This window comes from Loxodonta africana, chromosome 26 (assembly GCF_030014295.1).
Source record: "Loxodonta africana isolate mLoxAfr1 chromosome 26, mLoxAfr1.hap2, whole genome shotgun sequence".
NCBI classification, from domain to species: domain Eukaryota; kingdom Metazoa; phylum Chordata; class Mammalia; order Proboscidea; family Elephantidae; genus Loxodonta; species Loxodonta africana.
This window is the reverse complement of record NC_087367.1, coordinates 45,875,542-45,902,472: the sequence shown is the minus strand read 5'-3', so window position 1 is coordinate 45,902,472 and position 26,931 is coordinate 45,875,542. Positions and strand designations below refer to the sequence as shown.

The 26,931-nt window shown below is 39.4% G+C and overlaps 1 protein-coding gene across 1 annotated transcript in view; it reads left to right on the top strand.

The window, feature by feature from the left end:
* Positions 1-4,297, top strand: part of LOC100663461 (inhibitor of carbonic anhydrase-like) — an 81,519-nt gene extending 77,222 nt beyond the window's left edge. The window contains exons 18-20 of the mRNA XM_064277302.1: positions 1,504-1,688; positions 3,310-3,496; positions 4,263-4,297. Coding sequence (XP_064133372.1) covers positions 1,504-1,688; positions 3,310-3,496; positions 4,263-4,297 — 407 coding nt within the window. The remainder of the gene's footprint in view (positions 1-1,503; positions 1,689-3,309; positions 3,497-4,262) is intronic.
* The last annotated feature ends 22,634 nt before the right edge of the window (positions 4,298-26,931 follow it).

The following is a 26,931-nucleotide window of genomic DNA, read 5'->3' as shown; positions in this document are numbered from 1 at the left end:
AATAGTTTCAGATCAAGGCTTAAAGAATATCTCAGGGCAGTAGTCTCAGGGATTCCTCCTGACTCAGTGGGTCTAGTAAGTCTGGATCTTTTTTTCCCCTTTCTGTCAGGATCTATCTTTTGTGGTCCTAATCAAAACATGGTAGTGGTAGCCAGGCACCATCTAGTTCTTCTGGTCTTATAGTAGAGAAGGCTGCAGTTCATGTATAGATAATTAGTCTTGAAGACTGCTTCCTTCTCTGGGTCTTGCATCATCTTTCTTTTTTGGTCCATACGAGTAGAGACGATAGTTGTATCTTAGATGACGGCTCACAAGCTTTTAAGACCCCAGACGCTACTCTCTGGACTAAGATGTAGAACATAAACTTATGAATTATATTATGCCAGTTGACTGAGTTGTTCCATTAGACTATGACCATAAGTCTTCAAATCAAGAAAACTAATCCTGGAAGGTGACTGGTTATGTTTAAGAAGTATCAGTTTCTGTGACCTTTATTTATCATATATATATACACACACACACACACACACAAGGAAACCCTGGTGGCATAGTGGTTAAGTGCTATGGCTGCTAACCAAAAAGTCAGCAGTTCAAATCCACCAGGCGCTCCTTGGAAACTCTATGGAGCAGTTCTACTCTGCCCTATAGGGTCGCTATGAGTCGGAATCGACTCGATGGCAGCAGGTTTGGTTTTGGTTTTGGTATACACACACACATAATGATTTGCTTTCGTAAACAGAGTCAAATGTTTTATAAAGTGGTTGTACCAATTTAAGCTCCTACCAGCAACGTATGAGAGTTCCACATGCTCACCCAAACTTGGTATTTTCTTTTTTGCCATTCTGAAGTTATGTAGTACATAGCATTAGAATTTTCGTTTATTTATATTAATTTTCATTCCCTTAATGATGAATTGGGAACCTTATGTTTATTGGCCCCCATTTGGATATCTTCTATTATGAAGTTCTTGTTCAAATTTCATGCCAATTTTCTACTTTTTTCTTCTTGATTTAAAGACATTCTTTATGTATCCTGGATACAAGTTTTTGATAGATATACCATTAACCCACTGCTGTCGAGTCTATTCCGACGAATAGCAACCCTATAGGATGGAGTAGAACTGCCCCATACGGTTTCCAAGGAGTGCCTGGTGGATTTGAACTGCCAACCTTTTGGTTTGCAGCCATAGCTCTTAACCACTATGCTACCAGGGTTTCCGTTTGATAGATATATGTATGGAAAATATCTTGTCCCTCTCTGTATAATTCAATTTATGAATCTTTTCTTTTCTGGTTAGTGCTTTTCAGCCCTGTTTAAGAAATCTTTGCCTACTATGAGTTTATGAATTTTTCTCTTAAAACGTTTTAGCTTTTAAAGTCTAATATTTTATTGTTCTGTGTCTGTTGTGACTCTCCCAGACACTGGTGATTGGTCACATTCCCCAGGGTGGGTACCCTGACCAAAGCCATCTGCCTTGGCTGATCCACTTTCCTTCTCTTCCAGGAAAGAACCCTGCCCCATGGGCTAAGGATTTGAAGCAGGAAGACTTTGAGTTGCTGTGCCTCGATGGTACCCGAAAGCCTGTAACCGAGGCTCAGAGCTGCCACCTGGCCATAGCCCCAAGTCATGCAGTGGTCTCGAGAAAAGAAAAGGCAGAATTTGTTCGCAGAGTACTCTTCAACCAACAGGTATGGGTCCCAGTGCCTCCTACACCCCTCCGCACAACTTAGTTCTCTGGTGGAGAGGCCCAGCCTCACAGGCTTTCTCTCTGGGTGGTAAAAGTAGATTGTCCCAGCCTTGTCTCTGATTAAAGAGGAAAGCTGATTGCTAAAGTGAACATAGCAATCAGCTTTCCTTTTTAATCAGAGACAGGGCTGGGACTGTTAAGGATAATCAAAAAAACAAAACAAAAAACCAATTTCCATCAAGACTCCTCTGACTCATGGTGACCCCTGTGTGTTGGGGTAGAATTACGTTCCATATAGTTTTCAGTGGTTGAGTTTTAGAAGTAGATCACCAGGCCTTTCTCCTGAGGCTCTTCTGGGCAGACTCAAACCTCCAGCTTTCATGGACTGGAAAAATCTCAGACATTTGGACATCTGAAGTGTCTCCCTGATATTCAATTGGGTGAGCAAATTCATGGTACCTCGTGGCCTTGTTCAATTACACCACAAAAATTATCTGTTTTACTCTTCAGCATCCTTCACACTAGGCTGAGGTATATGTTGTGAAAAGCTGCCTGGAGGTTACTCTGCTGATGTACGGATGGACCCGAATGTGTTTACTGAGCCTGGGCAGGTTGAGCACTGTTTTAGGCTTCCTAAAAGGTGAGAGCACATGTTTGGAGAACTCGTGACCTCTCTCTACAGGCAGCCAGCCAGGGCTGATCTTATGGAGTAGTGGGCCACCTAAATCACATAATTTTAAGATGACCCTAAAACCCCCTCCTCCTTTTGCACTATCACACCCCATTCTCAGAAGTGCTCCAAACGAGTAATCCATGTCTTAGCATGTGCTGTCTATGCATCACAATTAAACGATGATGACCCGGGGAGAGCTGGCAAAATAAGAGGCTCGCTGTCTTGGACTTTTGAAAGAGTGGGTCCCACACAGGGTGAGCTGCCACCTTGGCTATGAGAGAAGTGTACCAAAGAAAAGAAAGGAGAGGAAGGTGGTAGAAACAGTCGTGCATCTGGAGCATATCCAGAGAATAGAGGCAAGGTAGCAAGGGCTCCAGGCAACAGGAAAAGATACGATAACAGTGGTTGGAGAAGTAGTGATACAGTGGCAAAATTAAGTTCCTTCTGTTTACCAGGTGAAGCTCTTGTGGCAAAGTGGTTAAGATCTCAGGCTGCTAACCAAAAAGTCGACAGTTCAAATCCACCAGCCACTCCTTGGAAACCCTATTGGGCAGTTCTACTCTGCCCTATAGGGTTGCTGTGAGTCAGAATTGACTCGATGACACACAACAACATTTTACCAGATGGTTTACGTGCACCATCTCACTACTTACTGTTATTAGTTCCGTTTACAAATAAGTATGGAGGTTCATTGACCTCAGTAAAGAATTTGCCCCATACCATGAGTAAAGATAGAGCCAGGATTTGAACCCAGACAGTTGGACTCCAGAAACCATGCTTTTTGCCATTTTGCCGTGATGTCTCCTAAACTGTGGCTGTATCCCAGGTTTCCAGGAGGCTGGAGCCAAGCAGCCCAGCTGACTTAGGTTTTTTGATGCAGAGTACACAGCCCTGAGCTTCCTAGTACCCATGGTTACACATTGTCTATTTGTCTGTCTGTCTGACCCAGGAGCTCTTTGGAAGAAATGGATTTGAATACGCAATGTTTCAGCTGTTCACATCTTCAAGCAACGACCTGCTGTTCAGTGATGACATGGAATGTTTAGCCAACCTTCACAACAAAACAACTTATGAAAAATACTTAGGGCCTGAGTATCTTATGGCTATTGGTAATCTGAGACAATGCTTAACCTCTGGTAAGCAGAATAATACATCAAGGAGAAGTAACACAGGGCCCAGGTGAATGTGTTTGCATTAAGGACTATTGTGTGCCAAGCCCTGGGCAAGGACTGATAGGAACACAAAGGGCCAGCTTCCTGCCCTGAAGGAGGAGTCAGCCTCACCAATGAGGCCACTCAGTTACACAACAGTATAAGACACTCTCTGAAAAAATGCCAAGTTGTTTGAAGAAGACAGTGAGTGCAATAGAACTTGAGATCACTTGGGAATTTAACATGTTTGTATATGTATTTCTTGCTAACAAAATGAAAATGTGTATGTGTGAGCACTTGGCTTGGGAGATGACACAGGTATACCAAAGATACAGGACCGATTTTCAAATATTTTAAGTAAATATATAAATAATATTAACAGAACAAATAAATAAAGCATATTTAGCACTATAGCAGGCCCTTTCCAGCTATATATGTTTTAGAATGGCACAGTTGCATCAAAAAGAAATTAATTGGGGGAATAAAATTAGAAATGGGATAATCATACTAATGGGAGTATGCATGAATTTTTGTTGGTGACATCACGCATTGGAGGTGATGAAAGCAGGTTGAAAGGAAAATGTAGTTATTCAAGAAAAGCACTTAACACATTGGTAAGGGAATGTGTATGTGTGTGCACATTTAAAAATCTTTGTTAGCTATCCTTTACTCCTAGAAAATAGATACAGAATAGTGTTTAGGAAGCACAGAAAGTACCTGAAGATCTTTCTCTTATGTTCTTGTCCCACAGAACTTCTGGAGGTCTGTACATTCTATGGAAATTAAAAGCCGAGCAAGGTGAGGACCACACAGATGCTATAAATACAGCGGAGCCACACTCCCACCTGTTTCTGTGTGGTTTAACATCACTTGTCTTCATAACTCTGTGTTGTAACTGATGGGAAAATGAAAATAAATGAAAGTTGTGTCTTCTTGGAAAGCATTGCTACATTTTCTCAGATTAATTTCTGAAAACTATTTCTTTGTCCTAGAATTGTGCTTCTGAATTTAATATCTATTAAATTGTACTTTTAAAAAGAACTCTACCAGTCTAACTTGATTTACTTTCCCATACTTTATTTTACCCAAGAGTGAAGTCATCTAAGTATGATGTAAGAATAAATCCCCCCAAAGAGAGTCTGAATGGTGATTACAAGTGTGCGAAAAGGCAACTGTGTGCAATTTTGAGGGCTTACACGATAAAAAGAAAGTATAAAGTAACCAGGTGCCATAGACAGAAGCACCATGCCGTCCCTCCACAGCAAACACCTGAAAAAGCGAAGTAAAACGGAGTCAAATGTCATTCCTGGAACCTGAAGTGTCAAATGAAGAGGTAAAGAACTCAGTCAAACACTGAATGGAGTAAGAAACTGACAAGAGAAGAGAGAGTGAGGAGACATATGTGCCGAGGGCCCCATCAGCTAACGCAGCACAGATCTGCCATCTTGGGCTCCTGTGAGGGATTGGCAGACAAGGAAGACGGGACAGCAATTCATGGAGCTCCCAGCAGGAGACAGACCACCTGGTAATCAGCAATATACCCTTTCCCATCCCACATCCTCTCCTCCCTGCTCTACCTCTGAGCTTCCTGGCTGGCTGTGGTGGCTTGGCCAGCTGAGAAGTGCAACATCTGTGCCACTTGGGTTCACTACATCCACATCGGAGATCAGTGGACAAGGAGTTTGGGAAAGCAGCTTCACTAAGTTCCTAGCAGAAGACAGACCACCCACTGGACCTTCCCTGTTGCACCATAGCTGAGTGACTGGCCCTGCCAATTGGACAAGGAGGTGAAAATATTGTGACTACAGATGAGCAAACAACAAAGAACACACAATCTACCTGCTAAGACATAACCATATAAAACAAAAAGGCAGGACGAAACAAACAAATCTACAATCAAGAAACGAAGAAAATAACTACTGAATGTCCTAAGACAGCAGACAATATCAACACATATTAAAAACAGCACAGGATGGTTCCAGTAGGCACCCAAAATAAAACACCAGTTGACATGCCAGTAGAAGGAAAGGCTCTAGAGCTACCTGACAGGGAATTGAAATCTCTAATATTCAGAGAAATCCAAGGGTTGAAGCAAAAAACAGAAAAAAATGAGGAAAAAATAGACAAATTTATGGAAAAGGCATACAAATTCATGGAAAATACAGACTAAAAAATGGAAGAATTCAGGAAAATAATACAGAAAAAAAATGCCAAAATAAAATCACAACTAGAAATCATACCAAAAGAACAATTAGAAATACAAAAGATAAACAAGATTTCAGAAATGGACAGAGTCATAGAAGTGCTGAGGGGTGGGTTTGAAATGGTGGAAGACAGGATCAGCAAAACTGAAGACAAACACTTGGATACAACTTTGAGGAATAATTGGAAAAAAGAATGAAGTAAAATGAAGAAACCCTGAGAATCACATGGGATACAAACAAAAGCAAAAATTTGCAAGTGATCGAAGTTCCAGAACAGGGATCTGGTATATCATAATCACACTCACTTTGAAGAATTGCTGACAGAAAACTTCCTTAATATCATGAATGATGAAAAGCTGACCATCCAAGAAGCTCAATGACCCCATATGGGATAGACCCCAAAAGAAAAACACCAAGGTATATCATAATCACACTAGCTAAAAACAAAGAAAAAATCCTTCAAGCAGCTCGAGAAAAACAAAAAGTCACATAACAGGAGAAACAATAAGACTAAGCTCTGATTATTTGACAGAAACCATGTAGGCAAGAAGGCAATGGGATGACATATATAAAACCTTGAAAGAAAAAAATTGCCAACCAAGAAAAATATATCCTGCAAAACACTCATTCAAATATATGGAGAAATTAAGACATTTTCAGATAAACAAAAATTAAGGGAATATGTAAAAACTAGGCCAAACTTACAAGAATTATTAAAGGGAGTCCTTTGTCTGAGAACAAACAACATCAGAACGCAGCCTGAATCTAGGATGCAAGATTGTACCAGCCAGATACCAACCTAGAAAATGAACTCTCAAGGACTATCCAAAGCCAAAAGAATTACAACAGGGAACCAGAGACGTTAATCTGTAAATGACAAGACTATCAGAACAATAGAAGAGGAATAATGGTATAGGTATTGAACTTTCTAATGGAAAGGAAGGCAAGGTGATACCAAGTAATAATAGACTGGTTCAAACCTAGGAAGATAAGGGTAAAGTTCAAGGTAACCACAAAGAAAGTTAACAAACCTACTCATCAAAATAAAGCAGAAAAATACAAAGTCTCAATAAAAATAAAATATACAAAAGAAAAGAAATCTACAAATAAACGGAACTCAGCACAGGAGAGTAAGAGGAACAAAGAAAATGTTAGCACCACAAAAAAAAAAAAAAAAGCACTACAAAATGACAGCAATAGACACACCTATCAATAATTACAGTGAATGTAAATGGCCTAAATACACCCATCAAGAGACACAGAGTGACAGAAAGGATTTAAAAAAAAAAAAACCAGGACCCATCAATATGTTGTCTACAAGAGACACACCTTAGAAAAAAGATGTAAATTTATTAAAATTAAAGGATGGAAAAAATATGTCAAGCAAATAACTACCAAAAAGGAGCAGGAATGGCAATACTAATCTCAGATAAAACATACTTTAAAACAAAATCCACCACAAAAGACAAAGAAGGGCACTATGTAATGATTAAAGGGACGATCCATCACTAAGACTTAACCATAATGAACACCTATGCATCCAATGACAGGGCTCCAAAATACATAAAACAAACTCCAACAGCACTGAAAACAGAAACTGACAGTTCCACAATAATGGTAGGAGACTTCAACATACCACTCTCAGTAAAGGATAGAACATCCCCAAAGAAACTGAACAAAGATACAGAAGAGCTAAAGAGCACAATCAGTCAACTCGACCTCATAGACATATATAGAACATTCCACCCAACAGCTGCAAAGTACACATTCTTTTCCAATGCACATGGAAAGTACTCCAGAATAGACCACATCTTAGGCCACAGAGCAACCCTCAACAAAATCCAAAACACTGAGATAACACAAAGCATCTTCTCTGACCAGAACGTCATCAAGGTAGAAATTAATAACAGGAAAAGTAAGGGAAAAAAAAATTACGTGGAAACTGAATAACACCCTGCTTAAAAACCTTTTTTTTTTTTTTAAAAAAAAACCACTGGGTAACAGAAGAAATCAAAGATGGAATAAAAAGAATTCCTAGAATCAAACAAGAATGAAAACACATCATACCAAAACCTTTGGGACACAGCAAAAGCAGTCCTGAGAGGCTGATCTATAGCAATAGATGCAGACATCAAAAAAGAAGAAAGGGACAAAATCAAAACATTAGCTACACAACTTGAACAAATAGAAAGAGAACAGCAAAAGGAGCCCACAGCCACCAGAAAAAAGGAAATAACAAAATCAGAGCAGAAGTAAATGAAATAAAGAATAGAAAAACAAGAGAAAGAATCAAGAAGACCAGAAGTTGGTTCTTTGAAACGATCGACAAACCACTGGCTGAATTGACAAAAGACAAGCAGGAGAGAACGCAAATAACCCAAATGAGAAATGAAATGGAGGACATTACAACAGATCCAACTGAAATAAAAAGGTTCATAACAGTATTATGAGAAAGTATACTCTAACAAACTTGAAAACCTAGACAAAATAGACAAATTTCTAAAGAAACGCTACCTACCCAAATTAACACAAAATGATGTCAAAAATATGAACAGATCCATAACAAGAGGTTGAAAAGGTAATAAAAAACACTCCCAATCAAAAAAAGCCCTGGCCCTGATGGCTTCACTGGAGAATCCTACCAAACATTCAGAGAAGAGCTTACACCAATACTACTCAAACTATTTCAGAACATAGAAAAGGAAGCAATACTTCCAAATTAATTCTGTGAAGCCAACATAACCCTGATACCAAAATCAGGCAAAGACCCCACAAAAAAAGAAAATTACAGACCAATATCTCTCATGAACATAGATGCAAAAATTTGTAACAAAATTCTAGCCAATAGAATTCAGCATCATATCAAAAAAATAATACACTGTGACCAAGTAGGATTCATACCAGCTATGCAAGCATGGTTCAACATTAAAAAAAAGCAAAGTAATCTACCACATAAATAAAAAGAAAGAAAAGAATCACGTGATCATCTCAATCGTTGTAGAAAAAGAATTTGACAAACTTCAACACCCATTCTTGATAAAAATTCTCAATAAATAGGTAAAATAGGTATAGAAGGGAGATTTCTCAATGTAATAAAGGGCATATGTGCAAAACCAATGGCCAACATTGCTCGTAATGGAGAGAGGCTGAAAACGTTCCCATTGGGAACAGGAACCAGACAAGGATGCCCTTTATCGCCACTCCTATTTAACATTGTTTTGGCAGTCCTAGCTAGAGCAATAAGGCAAGAAATAAATAAAGAGTATCCAAATTGGTAATGGAGAAGTTAAACTGTCCCTATTTGCAGATGATATGATACTATATATAGAAAATCCAAAAGACTGAATTACAAAACTACTGGAACTAATAGAAAGATTCAGCAGAGTGGCAGGATACAAGATAAATATACACAAATCAGTTGGATTTCTATACACCAATAAAGAGAACAGTGAAAAGGAAATCAAGAAAACATTACCATTTATAATAGCCCCTAAAAAAAATAAAATACTTGGGAATAAATCTACCCAGGGATTTAAAGATCTATGCAAAAATACCAAACACTACTGCAAGAAAACAAAAGAGAGCTACATAAATGGAAAAACATACCATGCTCAAGATCGGTAGACTCAACCTTGTGAAAATGACAATTCTACCCAAAGTAATTTACAAATACAATGCAATCCCGATCCAAATACCAACAGCATTCCTAAAAGAGATGGAAAAACTAATCCTTAACTTTAAATGGAAAGGGAAAAGGCCCCGAATAAGTGAAGCACTATTGAAGAAGAATAAAGCATGAGGACTTTATTATATATTTATACATTATAAGTATATATTTATCCCAGAACCTACTATACAGCTACAGTAGTCAAAACAGCCTGGTACTGGTACAATGACAGATACATTGACCAATGGAACAGAATTGAAAACCCAGATGCAAATTTATTTACCTATGGTCACCTGATCTTTGACAAGGCCCCCAAAATCATCAAATGGGGAGAAGACAACCTTTTTAACAAATGGTGCTGGCAAAGCTGGATGTTCATCTGCAAAAAAGTGAAGCAGGACCCATACCTCACACCATATACAAAAACTAAGTGGATCAAAGACCTAAATATTATGCCAAAAATCATGAAGTTCATAGAAGAAAAAATACGATCAACGCTAGAGGCCCTAATACATGGCATTAACAGGATACAAACCACAACCAACAACACACAAGCTCCAGAGGATAAGCTAAATAACTAGGATCTTCTAAAAATTAAACACTTATGCTCATCAAAAGACTTTACCAAGAGGCAGAGCCAAGATGGCGGAATAGACAGATGCTTCCGTCGAGCCCTCTTTACAACAAAGACCTGAAAAAACAAGTGAAATGAGTATATTTGTGAAAAGCTGGGAGCCCTGAGCATCAAAGGCAAGCTTAGACAATGAACTGAGGGGCAGGGGAAGGAAGAGGCCGTTCCAAAGCGGAGAGGAGTTGCCGGATCTGAATCGCGGGGATCCCTCAGGCACCATTCCCTAATCGGCAGCGAGGGCAGCGTCGGTGGCGGCGGGCTGGTCCTAGCTTTCAGCCGCAGTTTCCTTAGGGAGAAGCAGCCAGCCGCACAGCCCACTCACACCTCCAGAACCTGAGCAGAAGGGCGCTCTTGGCAAAAGCTAAGTACTTGCGTATATTTTACCGAGCCCCCACACCCCCAGGCCAGCTTCAGCGGCTGAATCCCTAGGCCTGAGATAGACCTTGGTGAGCACCTAGAGCCATCCTCCCAGCCTTGGGGAAGGAAAAAATTTCCAACTAGGGGGAAGAGATAATTTGCTAGCTCCATTAACTGGGGGAGCTCAGGACAGAAGCGGCTCCTGTCCAGGCATAAACAGTCTGTGGACCTTGAGCACCTTTCCCTTCGGCATGGACCTGTGTGGGCCTATTTCGGGAGAATAGGCCCTTGTTGGCAAACTCCAACCGTTTCAGCTGTGCGGTGGAGACATGGGTGTTTGACGTTTGACATTGCTTTGCCTATTAAACAAGGTCCTCACCTACCCACAACGGGGACCTAAGGACTGGTGGCTCCACTTGGGTCGCCCAGCTACCAACGAGAGGGGCCCCGGGATAACTGGCACCTCCCAGTCCTTACAACAAAAAATTTGGGTGCCCATGGTCCCTCTGCAGAGCCCACCCACCAGCATGCTCTAGCATGACGCGTTTCCTCAGAGACACTTGGGGGTCGGTTCTCAGCCCCCTGCCTTGTTCAGAGTGTGACCCCTGCTACAATGAGATACTGGTATATACGCCAATCACCCCTGCCCCTCTATGACTGGAGGACAGAGCCTGTACCACACACTTGATGATCAGCTACCTGGAAACCTGAGCTGAATTCATACAAGAAAACTGAATGGACTCCTAGACTGATATACCTGATAACAACTCTAGCCAGCTGGGGACAGGACACCAGAGCTCCAAAGGCGAAAATAATCAAGCTAGCTCACTCAAGCAACCCATAGGGGTATACCAAAACAAAACAAAGCAAGAAGCTATGACACAGTAAGCAAGCATAAACTAATACAATAACTTATAGATGGCTCGGAGACAACAGTTAATATCAAGTCACATAAAGAAACAGGCCATGATCACCTCAACAGGCTCTCAAAACAAAGAATCCAGGGATCTTTTAGATGAAAGTGCATTCCTGGAATTACCAGATGCAGAATACAAAAGTTTAACATACCGAACCCTTCAAGACATAAGGAAGGAAATGAGGCAATACGCAGAACAAGCCAAGGAACACACAGATAAAGCAACTGAAGAACTCAGAAAGATTATTCAGGAACATAATGAAAAGTTTAATAAGCTGGAAAAATCCATAGACAGCAATCAGAAATTCAGAAGATTAACAATAAAATTACAGAATTAGATAACTCAATAGAAAGAGGAGCAGAATCGAGCAAGTAGAAGCTAGAATTTCTGAACTCGAAGATAAATCACTTGGCACTAATATATATGAAGGAAAATCAGACAAAAGAATTTTAAAAAATGAAGAAACCTTAAGAATCATGTGGGACTCTATCAAGAGAAATAACCTATGAGTGATTGGAGTACCAGAACAGGGAGGGATAACAGAAAATACTGAGAAAATTGTTGAGGATTTGTTGGCAGAAAACTTCCCTGGTATCGTGAAAGATGAAAAGATATCAATCCAAGATGCTCATCGAACTCCACATAAGGTAGATCTTAAAAGAAAGTCACCAAGACATATTATAATCAAGCTTGCCAAAACCAAAGATAAGGAGACAATTATAAGGGCAGCGAGGGATAAAAGAAAAGTCACCTACAAGGGAGAGCCAATAAGACTAAGCTTGGACTACTTGGCAGAAACCATGCAGGCAAGAAGGCAATGGGATGACATATTTAAAAAATTGAAGGAAAAAAATTGCCTGCCAAGAATCATATATCCAGCAAAACTGTCTCTTAAATATGAAGGTGAAATTAAGACATTTCCAGATAAACACAAGTTGAGGGAATTCATAAAAACCAAACCAAAACTACAAGAAATACTAAAGGGAGTTCTTTGGTTGGAAAATCAATAATATCAGGTTCCACACCACATCGACCCAAGACTAGAACACTGGGCAGAGCAACCAGAAGTCAACCTAGACAGGCAAATTCAAAAAAAAAAAACAAAGCAAGATTAAAAAAGAAAAAAGAAAAGCCCAACACAGGGTAACAGCGATGTTATTATACAAAAGAAGACAACATTAAAATAATCAAGAGCGACTAAGAAATGTTATCATACACCTTCCATATGGAGAGGAAGATACTGTGATACAAAGAAATAAAAGTTAGTTATAAATTTAGAAAAATAAGGGTAAATAATAAGGTAACCACAAAGGAGACAAACTATCCTACTCATCAAAATAAAATACAAGGGAAAAATACAGACTCAGCAGAGGCAAAATCAACAACAACAAATATGAGGAAAGGACAATATATAAAGAAAATCTACTCAGCACATAAAATCAAGTGGGAAAAAGAAGCTGTCAACACACAAAAAAAGACATCAAAATGATAGCACTAAATTCATACCTATCCGTAGTTACCCTGAATGTAAGTGAACTAAATGCACCAATAAAGAGATAGAGAGTGGCAGAATGGATTAAAAAACAAGATCTGTCTATATGCTGCCTACAAGAGAGACACCTTAGACTTAGAGACATAAACAAACTAAAACTCAAAGGATGGAAAAAATATATCAAGCAAACAACATCAAGAAAGAGCAGGAGTGGCAATATTAATTTCTGACAAAATAGACTTTAAAGTTAAATCCATTAGAAAGCATAAGGAAGGTCACTATATAATGATTAAAGGGGCAATACACCAAGAAGATATAACCACATGAAATATTTATGCACCCAATGACAGGGCTGCAAGATACATAAAACAAACTCTATCAGCACTGAAAAGTGAGATAGACAGCTCCACAATAATAGTAGGAGACTTCAACACACCACTTTCGGTGAAGGACAGGACATCCAGAAAGAAGCTCAATAAAGACACGGAAGATCTAAATGCCACAATCAACCAACTTGACCTTGTAGACATACACTCAACACTCCACCCAACAGCAACCAACTGTACTTTCTTTTCTAGTAGATATGGAACATTCTCTAGAATAGGCCATGTATTAGGTCATAAAGCAAGCCTTAGCAGAATCCAAAACATTGAAATATTACAAAGCATCTTCTCTGACCATAAGGCCATAAAAGTGGAAATCAATAACAGGAAGAGCAGGGAAAAGAAATCAAACATTTGGAAACTGAACAATACCCTGCTCAAAAAAGACTGGATTATAGAAGACATTAAGGATGGAATAAAGAAATTCAGAGAATCCAATGAGAATGAAAACACTTCCTATCAGAACCTTTGGGACACATCAAAAGCGGTGCTCAGAGTCCAATTTATATCAATAAATGCACACATCCAAAAAGAAGAAAGGGCCAAAATCAAAGAACTATCCCTACAACTTGAACAAATAGAAAGAGAGCAACAAAAGAAACCACAGGCACCAGAAGAAAACAAATAATAAAAATTAGAGCTGAACTAAATGAAATAGAAAACAGAAAAACAATTGAAAGAATTAACAAGACCAAAAGCTGGTTTTTTGAAAAAATCAACAAAATTGATAAACCGTTGGCCAAACTGACAAAAGAAAAGCAGGAGAGGAAGCAAATAACCCGAATAAGAAATGAGATGGGCGATATTACAACAGACCCAACTGAAATTAATAGAATCATATCCGATTACTATGAAAAAATATACTGAAACAAATTTGAAAACCTAGAAGAAATGGATGAATTCCTAGAAACACACTACCTACCTAAACTAACACAGAGGTAGAACAACTAAATAGACCTGTAACAAAAGAAGAGATTGAAAAGGTAATCGAAAAACTCCCAGCAAAAAAAGCTCTGGTCCGGACGGCTTCACTGCAGAGTTCTACCAAACTTTCAGAGAAGAGTTGACACCACTACTACTAAAGGTATTTCAGAGCATAGAAAAGGATGGAATACTAGCAAATTCATTCTATGAAGCCACCATATCCCTGATACCAAAACCAGGTAAAGACACCACAAGAAAAGAAAATTATAGACCTATATCCCTCATGAATGTAGATGCAAAAATCCTCAACAAAATTTTAGCCAATAGAATTCAACAACATATCAAGAAAATAATTCACCATGACCAAGTGGGATTCATATATATATTTTTTCTTTTATGCAGGGATGGTTCAACATTAGAAAAATAATTAATGTAATCCACCACATAAATAAAACAAAAGACAAGAATCACATGATTTTATCCATTGATGCAGAAAAGGCATTTGACAAAGTTCAACACTCAATCATGATAAAAACTGTCAGCAAAATAGGAATAGAAGGAAAATTTCTCAACATAATAAAGGGCATTTATATAAAGCTAACAGCCAACATCACCCTAAATGGAGAGAGCCTGAAAACATTCCCACTGAGATCAGGAACCAGACAAGGATGCCCTTTATCACCACTCTTATTCAACATTGTGCTGGAAGTCCTAGCCAGAGCAATTATGCTAGATAAAGAAATAAAAGGCATCCAAATTGGCAAGGAAGAAGTCAAAGTATCTCTATTTGCAGATGACATGATCTTATACACAGAAAACCCTAAGGAATCCTCCAGAAAACTACTGAAACTAATAGAAACGTTCAAGAGAAACATACAAAAATCAGTTGGATTCCTCTACACCAAGAAAAAGAACATCAAAGAGGAAATCACCAAATCAATGCCATTTACAGTAGCCCCCAAGAAGATAAAATATTTAGGAATAAACCTTACCAGAGATGTAAAAGACTTATACAAAGAAAACTACAGTACGCTTCTGCAAGAAACCAAAAGAGACTTACATTAGTGGAAGAACATACCTTGCTCATGGATAGGAAGACTTAACATTTTTATAATATAAATTATATATTATATTATTATAATATAATATAATATAATACAATATAATTTTTATAATGTCAATTCTACAAAAAGCGATCTATACATTTAATGCAATTCCCATCCAAATCCCAACGACATTCTTCAATGAGATGGAGAAACAAATCACCAATTTCATATGGAAGGGAAAATAAGGCATTACTGAAAAAGAAGAACAAAGTGCGAGGCCTTACTTTACGTGATTTTAGAACCTATTATACCGCCACAGTAGTCAAAACAGCCTGGTACTGGTACAACAACAGATACATGGACCAATGGAACAGAATTGAGAATCCAGACTTAAATCCACCCGCATATGAGCAGCTGATATTTTACAAAGGCCGCAAAACAGTTAAATGGGGAAAAGACAGTCTTTTTAACAAATGGTGCTGGCATAACTGGATATCCATCTGCAAAAAAATGAAACAAGACCCATACCTCACTCCATGCACAAAAACTAACTCAAAATAGATCAAAGACCTAAATATAAAATCTAAAACGATAAAGACCATGGAAGAAAAAATAGGGACAACGTTAGGAGCCCTGATACATGGCATAAACAGTATAGAAAACATTATAAAGAACGTAGAAGAAAAACTAGATAACTAGGAGTTCCTAAAAATCAAACACTTATGCTCATCCAAAGACTTCACCAAAAGAGTAAAAAGACTACCTACAGACTGGGAAAAAGTTTTTACCTATGACATTTCCTATCAGTGCCTGGTCTCTAAAATCTACATAATACTGCAAAAACTCAACTGCAAAAAGACAAATAACCCAATTTAAAAATGGGCAAAAGATATGAATAGACACTTCACTAAAGAAGACACTCGGGTAGCTAACAGATATATGAGGAAATGTTCACGATCATTAGCCATTAGAGAAATGCAGATCAAAACTACAATGAGATTTCATCTCCAACAAGACTGGCATTAATCCAAAAAACACAAAAGACTAAATGTTGGAGAGGCTGTGGAGAGATTGGAACACGTCTACACTGCTGGTGGAAATGTAAAATGGTACAACCACTTTGGAAATCGATTTGGCACTTCCTTAAAAAGTTAGAAATAGAACTACCATACGATCCAGCAATCCCACTCCTTGGAATATATCCTAGAGAAATAAGAGCCTTTACACAAACAGATATATGCACATCCATGTTTACTGCAGCACTGTTTACAATAGCAAAAACATGGAAGCAACCAAGGTGCCCATCAACGGATGAATGGATAAATAAACTATGGTATATTCACACAATGGAATACTATGCATGGATAAAGGAGAGTGAGGAATCTGTGAAACATTTCATAACATGGACGAACCTGGAAGGCATTATGCTGAGTGAAATTAGTCAGTTGCAAAAGGGCAAATATTGTATAAGACCACTATTATAAGAACTTGAGAAATAGTTTAAACTGAGAAGAAAACATTCTTTTGTGGCTACGAGAGGGGGGAGGGTGGGAGGTTGTAAGAGGGGTATTCTTTAATTAGATAGTAGATAAGGACCACTTTAGGTGAAGGGAAAGGCAGCACACAGCACACGGGAGGTCATCACAATTGGACTAAACCAAAAGCAAAGAAGTTTCCTAAATAAACTGAACGCTTCGAAAGCCAGCGTAGCAGGGGCAGGGGTCTGGGGACCATGGTTTCAGGGGACATCTAAGTCAATTGGCATAATAAAATCTATTAACAAAACATTGTGCACCCCACTTTGAAGAGTGGCGTCTGGGGTCTTAAACGCTAGCAAGCAGCCATCTAAGATGCATCAATTGGTCTCAATCCACCTGGATCAAAGGAGAACGAAGAACACCATGGTCACAAGGCGATTACGAGCCCAAGAGACAGAAAGGGCCACATGAACCAGCAACTACATCATCCTGAGACCAGAAGAACTAGATGGTGCCCAGCTACAACTGATGACTGCCCCTGACAGGGAGCACAACAGAGAACCCCTGAGGGAGCAGGAGAGCAGTGGGATGCAGACCCCAAATTCTCATAAGACCAGACTTAATGGTCTGACTGAGACTGGAAGGACCCTGGTGGTCATGGCCCCCAGACCTTCTATTGGCCCAGGACAGGAACCATTCCCGAAGCCAACTCTTCAGACATGGATTGGACTGGACAATGGGTTGGAGAGGGATGCTGGTGAGGAGTGAGCTTCTTGGATCAGGTGGACACTTGAGACTATGTTGGCATCTCCTGCCTGGAGGGGAGATGAGAGGGTGGAGGGGGTTAGAAGCTGGTGAAAAGGACACGAAAAGAGAGAGTGGAGGGAGGGAGCGGGCTGTCTCATTAGGGGAAGAGTAATTGGGAGTGTGTAGCAAGTTGTGTATGGGTTTTTTTTTTTTTAGCAAGTTGTGTATGGGTTTTTGTGTGAGAGACTGACTTGATTTGTAAACTTTCACTTAAAGCACAATAAAAATTATTTAAAAAAAAAAAAAAGACTTCACCAAAAGAGTAAAAAGAGAACCTACAGACTAGGAAAAAATTTTTGGCTGTTACAAATCAGACAAAGGTCTAATCTCTAAATTGTACAAGAAAATCCAAGACCTCTACAACAAAAAGACAAATAAAGCAATTAAAAAATGGACAAAGGAAAAGAACAGACAGTTCACCAAAGAAAACATTTGAGCGACCAACAGGCCTATAAGGAAATGCTCACAGTCTCTAGCCATCGGAGAAATGCAAATCAAAACCACAATGAGATACCATCTCACCCTGGCATTAGTGGCACGAATCAATAAAACAGAAAATAACAAACGTTGGAGAGGCTGTGGGGAGATTGGAACTCTTATGCACTGCTGGTGGGAATGGAAAATGATACAACCATTTTGGAAAATGATATGATGCTTCCTTAGAAAACTCAAAATATAAATACAGTATGATGCAGCAATCCTACTCCTAGGAATATACCCTAGAGAAATAGGAGTCGTCACATAAATAGATATATGTACACCCATGTTCATTACAGAACTGTTCACAATAGCAAAAAGATAGAGACAACCTAGGCACCCACCAACAGATGAATAGATAAACAAACTGTGGTACATACACACAATGGGTTATTATACAGTGATGAAGAGCAATGATGAATCTGTGAAGCATCGCCGAACATGGATGAATCTGGAGGGCATTATGCTGAGTGAAATAAGTCAATCACAAAAGGACAAATATTGTATGAGACCACTACTATAAAAATTCACGAAAGGGTTTACATACAGAAAGAAACAATTTTGATGGTTACGAGGGAGGAGAGGCGTGGGGATGGAAAGACACTTAATACACAGTAGATAAATGTAACTTTGATGAAGGGTAAGACGGTATGCCACACTGGGGAAGCCGGCACAACCTGCACAAGGCAAGGTCATGGTAGCTCCATAGAAGCATCCAAACTCCCTGAGGGACCAAATTGCTGGGCTGAGGGCTGTGGGGACCATGGTCTTGGGGAATGTCATGGATTGAATTGTGTCTCCCCAAAATATCTGTCAGCTTGGCTAGATCATGATTCCCGTGTATGATTGTGTGATTGTCTACCATTTTTATCATCTGATGTGATTTTCTTATGTGTTGTAAATCCCATCACTATCATGTTATAAGATGGATTGAAAACCAAACCTGTTGCCGTCGAGTTGATTCCAACTCATAGCGACCCCACAGGACAGAGTAGAACTTCCCCATAGAGTTTCCAAGGAGGATTCAAATCCAGAATGGATTCAAACTGCTGACCTTTTGGTTAGCAGCCATAGCACTTAACTACTATGCCACCAGGGTTTCCAAGATGGATTGGCAGCAGTTATACTGATGAGATCTACAAGATTAGATAGTGTCTTAAGCCAATCTATTTTGAGATATAAAAAGACATGAGCAGAGAGACATAGGAACCTCACACCACCAAGAAAGCAGTGCAGGAAGCAGAGCAGGTCCATTGAACCTGAGGTTCCTGCACTGAGATGCTCCCAGACCAAGGAAAGACTGATGGCAAGCACCTTCCTCCAGAGCCAACAGAGAGATAAAGCCTTCCCCTGGAGCTGGTGCCCTAAATGCAGAGTTCTAGCCTACTGGGCTGTGAGAGAATAAAATTCTCTTTGTTAAAGCCATCCACTTGTGGTATTTCTGTTATAGCAGCACTAGATGACTAAGACAGGGAACATCTGGCTCAACTGGCGTAACACAGTTTATAAAGAAAATGTTGTACATTCTACTTTGGCGAGAAGCATCTGGGGTCTTAAAAGCCTGTGAGTGGCCATCTAGGATACTCCACTGGTCTCACGCCTTCGGGAATAAGGAAGAATGAAGAAAACTAAAGATGCAAGGGAAAAATTAGTCCAAAGAATAATGGGCCACATTTACCATGGCCTCCAGCAGACTGAGCCCAGTACAACTAGATGGTGCCCAGCTACCACTACTGACTGCTCTGACAGGGATCACAATAGAGGGTCCCCGACAGAGCTGGAGAAAAATGTAGAACAAAATTCTAACTCAAAAAGAAAGATCAGACTTACTGGCCTGACAGAGACTGGAGAAACCCTGAAAGTATGGCCCCCGGATGCCATTTCAGCTCAGTAATGAGGTCACTCCTGAGGTTCACCCTTCAGCCAAAGATTGAGCAGTTCCATGGAACAAAACAAGACTAATGGGGTGCACCAGCTCTGGGGCAGGGACTGGAAGGCAGGAGGGAACAGGAAAGCTGGTAATAGGGTTGAGAAGGGAGAGTGTTGACATGTCGTGGGGTTGTTAATCAATGTCATACAACAATGTGTGCACTAACTTTTTAATGAGAAACTAATTTGTTCTGCAAACCATCATCTAAAGTTCAATTAAAAAAAAGTATAAGGGGTGGTTTTGTGGACTTTAAAAAAATACATTTTAACATTTAAAATTAGTAAAATCAAATAGAATTGAAATCCTGATTCAGATTAATTGGAAAATATTTAAATTACTGCAACAATTCAATCTTCTGACCTTTTTAGATTCATGAGTGTGACATACACTCATTTCTTTTAAATGAGTGTATCAGAGTTTTTTGTGTATCTACTATTACAATAATTTTGGAACAGGCTGCTCAGTCATATCTTGAACAGAACCTGCAGCATTTTTCCCTTCCCTAGCCTCAGTCTCCAAGTATGATTCTGCTGTTGGCTCCTCTAAAAGTTAAATGTTAACCAATGTTTCCCCTCCAACCATGGAAAAACAAGTGATACCTATCTAAGCTTGTGGACAATGCTCATCAGGATGGCACCAGTCACCCCCTAGTCTGATGGGATAATGGCAGGGAAAGATCAACATGTTTGAGATGTGATCACCTAAACCACACAGATAGAGAGTGGACATTCCACAAGTTCCTAAAACCCATTCCCCTGTAAAAAACCCCAGCTGGTCTGCAGTTTCTCGAGACAGACAGATTTAGGAGATCATTCCCCTCTGTCTCCTGTCTACCAGTATATACAATAAAGGTCTTGCTACCCACCTCACCGCTGTCTCAAGAATTGGCTGTTTGCGGCAGGCAGCTCTAACTCGTGAAATTGCAGTAACAATTTGGTGGCCCGTATAGGGGTCTCTGGCCATTTGAGACATGGTGGCCCTGGTGCAGGGCCCAGGCCTGATTGACAGTTCTCCTACCAAGCGTCCAATGGGGACTCTGTCTCTGGAGGCTGTTGCCAGACCCAGGCTCACTGCAGCACCACTGGCTCCCAACTGCGCAAAAGAGGTAGGTGAAGGCAAGACCTAACCAGGATCCTGAGGTGAGTTGGCGATCCTCCCCTTGTAGTGCACAGGGCTGGGGCGGATCGGGCAGACCAGCGTGGCTTCCAGAACTGGACCAGGACCCTTGGTTTCTAAGGGGAGTGGCACCTTAGCTGACCATCCCCATAAGTGGGATCACAAGGAGAGACTCTTGATGAGTCTAGAGTTTGGGCAGGCGTATGAGTGTTTGGTGGTATCATTTTTGTTTGTCTGGGTGTTGTCTGTCTCTGGTTGGTGCAGCCGAGTTCTGGGGAGTGGATGTAGACATCTCTATCTGTTTAGATTGGGAGATTGAAGCCCCTCCATCTGGTATTGGGGATAGGAGTTATCTGGAGGATCGAAATGGAGATTCAGACATTCCTAGTAATGTGTTAGACCTCACTAATATCATCATCATTCCCCCTTTTGCTTTCTGGCTTGTCTGGTCCAAGTGCTCTCTGTTTGTCTGTTCATCTTACATGTGTGACCAGGGCTGTCTGGTAGGTTGAGACTGCAAGGTTATCTCCATCGTCTCTGTCTGTTCATCTTATGTATAATTTATGTGTGATGCATAAAAATTAATTGGTGAAAAGAAATTTGGGTTGAATTAGAACATGCTTACAGAGTCCTGAGAATTTATTGATTGGGCTGAAAAAAGAAATGCAAGGGGAGAACACATTTTCAGTCTAGACTGAGATTTGAATGACGATACAGAGAACACTCCGGGCAGAGTGTTAAGATTTTAAAAAGAGTTTCTCTCCCAGAGCTGAAGAAACTCTTGGCTGCAGCATGAGAGACAAATAAATTCCTACTGGACTAAAAGAAAAAGCCATGTATCAACTACCCATAAAAATAAAAAGCTAGGTTCCTGGCAACAGTTAATTGGACAGAATGAGAAATCAAGAGAACATACCAGGAGATTCACCCCTAGGGTGCATTCTTAAACATTGGCAATTCTTTTCTTAGGATCAATTAAAAAGAAAGCTTCAGAAAAAGAAGGAAGTATAGGGTTAAAAATCTCTAGTAGAACTGAGCTGTCAAAGTTTACTCTAACTGAGATAAGGAAAACCAAAAAAAGTTAAAAAAAAAAAAAAAAAGTTACAGACTAAAAAATGCCAGGCAGCATTCATAACTGCTGCCTTGCAGGCTAAAGGCCGTCCCCTAAGAAGACAAAGAAAAAGAGGGAGACTAAGGCCACAGGAGCCAAGACCCTACACCCCTTTAGAAAGAGATAAGTGCAGCTGATATAAATAAAAAAGACATTAAAAGTGAGAATGTACAAAATACCAACCAATGACAACCAAAAAAAAAAAGAGGATAATTTTGTCTTTAAGTAAAAGTAACAGTTCCAGAACAGTAAAAGGGAAAGAAATTAGTTACCTTTTGCCTTTCAAAAACCTCTAGGTTGACTTAAACATATGTAAATCAATTGGAAATGACCTAATCTTGAGGTAAAAGGCAATATTAGGCCTTCTCAGTCCCTAGTCTCCATGGCATAGCTCCAGGGAAGCTTTTAAAAGACCTTTTCCAACTAGGTGGAGACCTTTTTGAGATGAAAAGAAGAGCTAAGGAAAACTGCTGTTTTACTACACTTATCAGAAATTGGGCGGATCCCAATCATAAAAGAACTGTAAACAAGTTCCCTGATGGAGGAGAACTTTAAGAAGCCAAAAAGAAAAAATACATATACATATGTGTGTATTTCGGTCTGTTAATGAAGCAGTTCATTTTTGCCATTTAAGGGATGTACTGTAAGAGATATGCAACAAAGACAACATTTAAGAGGCTTATTAAAAATAAATTTATTTGATATGGTCAAAAGTTTTATCTGTCTGATTGAAGTTTAATGGTTTAATTTATGAGTTTTTAGGAGCTTTAATGTTAAAGAGCATATAAAACAAAGAATTAGGTTTTTTGCTGTTAAAATAACAAAATTTTCTTTGATTACTGAGTTGAAGAGTTAATGTATTCTTTGTGTAATCTGCTTGGAAGACAAAGTTTCAGTGTCTCATTAGAATAAGATTCCTGAGTTAGAAACCAAGCCACATGGCTTTAGGAAAAGAAAAACAAAACCTAAGGTTTTTATTTTAAGATCTTTAGTTAAAAAACTTACGTATTGTTTCATGATAATTTATGATAAACTCCTGACAAGTTTGAAACTTCATGGAAAGCTACAAAATTTTTATTAAGGAAAAATGCTAAAAAGGTTTATTTAGAATGTTATAAATTACATGGAACATGTTGTTAAAATCAAGGGAAGTGCCTGATTCTTTCTCTTTGGGTTAAAACTTATATGTTAGTATTTCCTCTTGTGTTTTTGCGTAATATTAGACAGCAAACACATAATATTATATCATAATTTTATTATTATTTCTTTATTGCTAACTTGGTTGCAAATTTATTTTTTTGAATCTAGCATCATTGAAGCCAAGGATTTGATTGGAGAATTCACATAATTTACCTATGAAGTTAATTTTATTACTATAAAGTTATTTAAAGACTTGATAATCTTGGTATATTCTTAATATCCTGACTATATTCTTCACTTATATACTCTATGGGGCAGTTCTACTCTGTCCTACAGGGTTGCTATGAGTCGGAATCGACTCGACGGCACTGGGTATATAGTATTGGGAAATCCTGGTGGCATAGTGGTTGAGAGCTATGGCTGCTAACCAAAAGATTGGCAGTTTGGATCCACCAGGTGCTCCTTGGAAGCCCTACGGGGTGGTTTTACTCTGTCCTTTAGGGTCGCTATGAGTCAGAGTCGACAGCAGCAAGTTTTTTTGGATATGGTGTTATGTCTCAGGATTATTATGTATTATATCTGAAGCTCTTTGAAAACATGATTAATGGTTATATTTAGAAATACTTTTATATAAAGGGTTTTTTTTAATGATTTTATTTGGCCTTTACCTTATGCTTGTAATTAATTTCTATCAGGTCTTTCACTATTAAGAGTTATGTTTATAAATTAATCATGGCCATATTGTTTTGTCATCTGCAGATAAGTTTTTACTTTGCTGATTTTCTGAAAACATTCGACCAGAATATCTCAACAGAAAAGATGGACTATATTGGACTTATAAAAAGGACTGTGACTAGTCTCAATCAAGATTTCCAGGACTCCTATACAGAAGTTGATGGGTTCACAGACTGTGTGGTCGATCCAGAATCACTTAGAACAGAAATTAACTACATAAGACTGAGTAAATGAAAAGATACTATGGGCTTTATGTGAGAATATTGCTGCTGTTTTAAAGTCTTTCTTTCTAGAAATAAGAAATGCTTTAAGGTCCTGCTTTCTAGATATAAGAAATCGCTCTTGTCTTACACACTTAAAAGGCAAAAGAAAAAGCCTTGGGCTAAAATGTTGATGTACAGTGAGTCTGCAGTTGATGAAAACTTTGCTCTTACTTAAGATCCTGGTGAAGAACCAAATGGTATCCGGCGGAAAACCAGCACTGTGAATTTAGAGAGCCTGCAATGGCTGCCATCTAGGAGCTCGACTAAGCCCAGGTATTGATCGTTGATGTGTTATCTCCAATCTCTGATCAAAAGGAGAGAAGGATTTAAGAAATAATATTGAAGTTATTATTCCCTGACCCAGCTGGAGCTGGGCTCACAAGGACTCACAAGGACGCATCAACTGAGCCCTGGGATAAAGACAGTAGAAGGGACAGTCTTGGATATTTCACATAAAGCCAATCAAATAGAACACGGAAGACTTTCCACTCTTTTTTTAATTAATATTTGGTGATAGAAAATTTGTTGGACCGAGGAAGACCCTCCTGACTGTTGGTTACTGAAACCTGTACCAATGATTGTTAAGAAAGGCAATTCAAAATGTAAGATTGCAATTTCTAGCCAATCTGTAAAAAGGTGAAGCTTTTGATAGTTTTCCCCATTTTGTACCCTGTAATATTCTTAAGGCTTGGACAGACATGACTCTAGCAACATGCTTGTCTACTTCCCACTTTTGCCTTTTTAAATACATGAACCAGTTGAAAGATAAGTCTTTCAAATAAGTGGCTATTCAAGAGACAAAACAAAGACTGGTAAATAAGTATCATAAAAATAAGTGCTGTAGAGGTATTAAGAATCGTTTTTGCTCTAGCCCTTTTACTAATTTCTATTTTCACCTTTGCTTAGGTCGTTCCTCTCTTCAGACAAGCTTCTGTGTTTTGGTGTATGCCTTAGGGAGTTGGTGCCTTCTCCCCTGAAGGGAAGAGTCATTTCAGTGATTCCAAAGTTCCAGCTCCAAATGATGGTTGCTCAGGGATTTCAACCCATTCCCCATCAAGAAGAGAGACAACAGCCCAGTAAAGGGCCAATATAGATACAAGAGAGGTATAATAGTTTAACTCAGACAACACAAGAGTTCCCCTCCTCTAATCTTTAGGCTTCTACACTCCCATCCAACAGGAAGAAGCTACAGAGACACAACACCGTTTCCCAAGACTGAGAATCTTACAACAAAAAGAGGGTATTGGAACAGGGTGCTCAGCCACATCTTAAACAGAACCTGCGCCATTTTCCTTTCCCTGGCCTGTCTCTGTCTCCAGGTAGGATTTTGCTGTTGGCTCCTCTAAAAGTTAAATGTTAACCAATGTTTCCCCTCCAACCATGGAAAAACAAGTGGTATCTATCTAAGCCTGTCAAACAGGACAATGCTTACCAGGATGGCGCCAGTCACCCCCTGGCTGATGGGATAATGGCAGGGAAAGATCAACATGTTTGAGATGTGACCACCGAAACCACACAGAGAGAGAATGGACATTCCACAAGGTCCTAAAACCCATGTCCCCTTTTCCCTATAAAACCCCAGCTGGTCTGCAGTTTCTCGAGACAGACAGATTTAGGAGATCATTCCCCTATGTCTCCATATATCCATATATAATAAAGCTCTCGCTACCCACCTCACCCTGTCTCAAGAATTGGTTGTTTGCAGCAGACGGCTCTAACTTGCAAAGCTGCAGTAACAATTTCAGCCTATGTTAGTGCCTTGACAACTGTCGAGTGAAAATGACGTACTGCTAAAGTCAGTTTTATGAATGTGGACTCCTGCTTCTGTCCATGAAAGAGTAACCAGTACAGGACTTTTTCTCCCCAAAAACAACTAAAGAAACTGGACAAAATATATGAAACAACGGTTTTCAAATATTGGACAATAGCAGTACATGACTCTAATCCCTGAAAGAAGCAAAGCAAAAGAGGTGAGAGAACTATGACCCTACTTTCTGCCTGGAGGCAATTTCCAGATAACAGCTCAGGGAGGGGGAACTTCTTTCTCAATTTTGATTTGAAGCCACAGAGATTGGAGCCTGGGGAGGCCAAGGTAGCTAGAATTTGTGGGGTTCAGTACCAGAAAGGATGGAACTTTTCAGGGAAAAGCCTCCAGAGATGTACATAGGAATCTCCCTGAGTCTTTGGTGAAATACTAATTTGCACATGTGCAGAATGAAATTGAAATCCATGAGACTGGGCAAAGAATAACTTAGAGACCTACCTATAAGCTGAATAATTCCCAGAGTTCACACAGGGCCAGGAATCATTTGAGTTCCTACCAGCCTGAGTGAAGAGAGCTTGTTGAATAGTTAAGGCTTTTACACTTGGACCAAACCAAAAACCAAACCCATTGCCATAGCCCTAGAATAAATGTTAATCTATAACTGCCCTTCCAAACCAAACCAAACCAAACCGAACTAAACCAAACCAAACCAAACCAATCCCATTGCTGCTGAGCCAGTTCTAATTCATTGCAACTCCATGTGTTATACAGCAGAACTTAGCTCCATAGAGTTTTCTTGTATGTAATCTTTACGGAAGCAGATAGCCAGGCCTTTCTTCCATGGCACTGGTTGGGTGGGCTCGAACTGCCAACCTATGGGATTGTAGTCAAGTGCAAACTGTATGCACCACCCGGGTACCTTTAAACCCGTTGCCATGGATTCAATTCTGACTCCTGGTGACCCAGTGTATTACAGA